At 45.5% G+C, this 3,875-nt stretch overlaps 1 protein-coding gene across 1 annotated transcript; it reads left to right on the top strand.

Moving 5' to 3' along the window:
* Positions 1–2,882: 2,882 nt before the first annotated feature.
* On the top strand, positions 2,883–3,629 carry LOC147491715 (uncharacterized). Its single transcript, XM_086567308.1, has one exon. The coding sequence runs from the start codon at positions 2,883–2,885 to the stop codon at positions 3,627–3,629; it is 747 nt and encodes a 248-aa protein (XP_086423434.1).
* The last annotated feature ends 246 nt before the right edge of the window (positions 3,630–3,875 follow it).

The raw sequence follows: 3,875 nt of genomic DNA, 5'->3' as shown, positions 1-3,875 counted from the left end.
TTAAATATGTGAAAATCTGGAAAAAGTCAACATTTCATAGTCAACGGTCAACCGTCAATGGTCAACGGTCAAAATCAAAGTCAACACGTCATTGTCAAAGTCAAACTGTCGTTTCCATGTTCAACAGGTTCAGGGTCATAGCCATGGTTCATGGCTAAGGTCAAAGGTGCATGGCTCATGGGCTCATGACTAAGGAAATGGTTTTGACCCAACTAGCCGAGCCCAAACTCCAAACCTTAGAACCCGGCCCCAAAAGTCTAAACCAACTTATTATTCAACCTGACCCAATTGGGGACATAAGGACCAACCCACATAAAATTAGAAACTGGCCTAAAGAAAACTAATTAGTTTTGGCCCAAACAACTTAAACTAAACCGACCCAAAAACTTTGAACTGAAACCGGCCCAAAAACTTTAAACCAAACCGGCCCAAACAAAACAAATAGAACTGGCCCAAAACAGTTTAAACTAATATGGACCGGCCCAAGCAAAACAAAAAAAGATCGGGCCCAAATAAACCAACCAAGGCCCAAGCCCAAGCCCAGGCCAGTCGGTCATCTTCTCCATCAGTTACCACCACCACCAGCTCGCGCACCGGCCACCACCCCTCATCTCCTCCTTCCAGCGGTTTCACTCCTCCTTAAAACCCAAACAACTTTAATTAACACAAACACCTCAAATCATTTGATCCCCCATCTTCCTCAAAACTAGATCTAGAATCCATCGACCTCTATTCACCACCGTCCGACGGCTTCCCCCAGCCCCACTCGACAGCCCTCACACACCCCTACTATCACCCAACATCATCTGACCCAACACAACAACAGTTCACTTAATCAAATCCACTGGGCAATTCTCTGGCCGCCATTAACACAGTTACAGAGCTTCGATAGCTCCCATTTACCGCCCTCACACACACTACACAACCCCCATCACTAACAATCCCTTCAAATACACAACCAAAACCCACCAACCAACAACAAAGTTTGAAATAAAACTGGGCGCCGCCATTAACACTCCTCTGGAGCTTTTGCAGCACTCACCCATAAACCCCGACAGTGTAACCACCGATTTCAACCAACAAATAACACTATCCCTTAGTTCAAATACAAATATCCACACCACCTCATTATCCCAGTTCGACAGATAAAGGAGAGGGTGATTGTTTGGGGATCGCGCCTCATGAACCATCACTTAAGAGTTTTCAATAGTTTAACACTTCAACAGAATTTAACAATACAACACGACGCCAAATAAAAATAGGATAATAAGCAGTAACAACAGAAATAAATCTTAGACAGAGAAATATGTACGTATACACCGATACACGGAAAACTATAAATTCAGTGAAATAGCAAAAATAACTACTCACCTTAATTAACAGCTCAACGAATTCCTCCTAGTCCGAGTCATCGCGCTCCAACGCTCGAGCAAACAAGCCGCCTCCATTTTTATTATTTTATTATCTAAGAACCCTATTCTCCAGAACAATACGAATATATATTTGGGTTTGAAACCCAAGCCCAACACAGACTCGGGATCAGAAATCAGGCCCACATATTTCAAATCCAATCCAGCGAATTTTAAATAAATAATTAAATTAATAAATTAATAAATAAATACGTATTTTAAATACGGGCGTTACATGGAAGAGATGGAAGATGAAGTGCAAGAGGTGGCGGGGGAAGCAACCAGGCTGTTGCAGGAGGAGATAGGGAGGCTGAGGAATGATAATGACAGTCTAAGAAAGGAAAGAGGATCCACACAGGGAGAGGAAGAGATAAGAGAGCCGGAGAATAGCGAAGTGGAAGGCCAGCATGAAGAAGCGCGTCACAGGCCAAGGGGGAATCTGGGGGAAGGCATTACACTGGAGATGGTCCAAGCAATGATTGAAAAGGACAGAGAAATGAATCGGGTGGTGGAAAGGGAGAGTCAAGGGGTTGTGAAGAAGGTGGTGGCTGGGCTTAATCAAAATCCGTTGGGCGATGCAGTCTGGAATGCCGAGGTGCCCAAGAGGTTCTCGCAACCAAGATTCAAGAGGTACGACGGGAAGGGCGATCCGGCGGACCACCTGCACCATTTCAGGCAGCAAATGCCGCTGTGGCAAGAGAGCAAATATGACGGACTCCGATGCATGATGTTTCCAACCAGCTTAAAGGGCGGAACGTCGGACTGGTACTATCGGTTGGCATTGTGGAGTATAACTAAGTTCGAGGAGCTGGAGCAGGCATTCGTAGACCATTTTATTCACCAGAAAAGGAGGGTAGTGGATATCGCAGATCTTTTTAATGTCAAACAAAAGTTCAGTGAGACGCTAAGGGAATTCCTGTGTAGATTCAAGGAGGAGACTTTGAGGGTAGAAAGTTTGGACGAGCACACCGCAGTCATTGCTTTCCAACATGGGTTGAAGCAGGGAACCAGAGTCCATGAATTTGTATCCAAGATCGAGGTCACAACTTTGCATGCATTGTATCCGAAAGTTGAGAAGTACATCCGTTATGAGGATATTTTACAGAGAAATGCTAAGGAGCTAAGGAAGGTAGATAAGTCAATATTGAATGTAGAACAGGAGGGGCGGAAAGACAAAGGTAAGGCTGCGACAAGAGAGGAAGGATCTTATAGGGAAGAGTCACGGAAATCAGAGAGAGGCAGAGACCAAGTTAGGAGGGAGGTTCACGAACGGAAACCATATCGCGACGTTGAGTCCATACCGCTGAATAAACCATTGGATGAAATCTTGCCACTGATTAAAGAGATGCAGCACTACGAAGGTTCCGCGAAACATACCCATGGAGTTAGAAGATAAGTTGTTCTGCGCTTATCACCAGATCAGAAAATCATACTACCAATGAGTGTTTCGCATTGCGATGGTTGATTGAGAGGATGATAGAGAAAGGGTCGTTGAAGGAGTTTATGAAGGAGATACGTCCGGTGGAAAGAGCACCAGCCGTAGCCAGAATTTTAGGTACAATCAATGTCATATTTAGTGGGGAGACGATGGGAAGGAATGCCCACCAAGACAAAATAAGAAGAACTGCTAACTTACAGCAGATAAACAAGGTTTCGTGTGTTTTGCGACCAATACCAGGGTCTGTCATGGGAGACAGAAGGATAGAGTTCACCCCTAAGGATCTGCAAGCAGTAACTGTGCCTCACGAAGATGCATTGGTGATTACGGTAGCAGTGGGTAATTATATGGTAAAGAGGGTTTTGATAGATTGTGGGAGCTCGGTAGATTTGTTGTTTAGGGGTGCGATGGAGGAAATGTGCATCGAACAGAGGCAGATGAAGCCACCGAGGACTAATTTGTTTGGGTTCAATGGCAGCATGACCGAACCCATTGGGGAGTTACTGTTACCCGTAACTGCGGGACCAGTGACTGTGTTTACTCGTTTCATGATAGTAGATGCCGCCTCACAGTACAATGCGATCTTGGGAAGAAGATGGATCCACAAAATGAAAGCAGTTTCATCCACATACTATCAGGTGGTTCGTTTTCCGACCAATGGGGGAATCTATGAGATAAGAGGGGACCAGGTCATAGCTCAAAACATTTACCAGGTGGTGGTTAGAGAATTGGTTTGCGCACCAGAGGAGGGAGTGCATGGGGAGGGCAAGACGCCGACGTAGCAATTAAAGTCCACGGCGTCTGAGGAAGACGGGTCGGTGGGGGGAAAGACACTGGATGAGACTGAGATCATGAATCTGGGTGAGGGGGAAGAAGAGAAACTGGTGTCTGTTGGGGCTGAGTTGCCAGAGGGTTGGAAGGCAGAGTTAGTTGCTTTGTTAACAGAGAACAACGATGTTTTTGCATGGTCGATTGAGGATTTGATTGGGCTGGATCTAGAGTTTGCCTGTCACAGGTTGCACATGCGA

This window comes from Coptis chinensis, chromosome 6 (assembly GCF_015680905.1).
Source record: "Coptis chinensis isolate HL-2020 chromosome 6, ASM1568090v1, whole genome shotgun sequence".
Taxonomy (NCBI): domain Eukaryota; kingdom Viridiplantae; phylum Streptophyta; class Magnoliopsida; order Ranunculales; family Ranunculaceae; genus Coptis; species Coptis chinensis.
The sequence above is the reverse complement of the archived record's forward strand: the minus strand, read 5'-3'. Positions and strand labels throughout refer to the sequence as shown.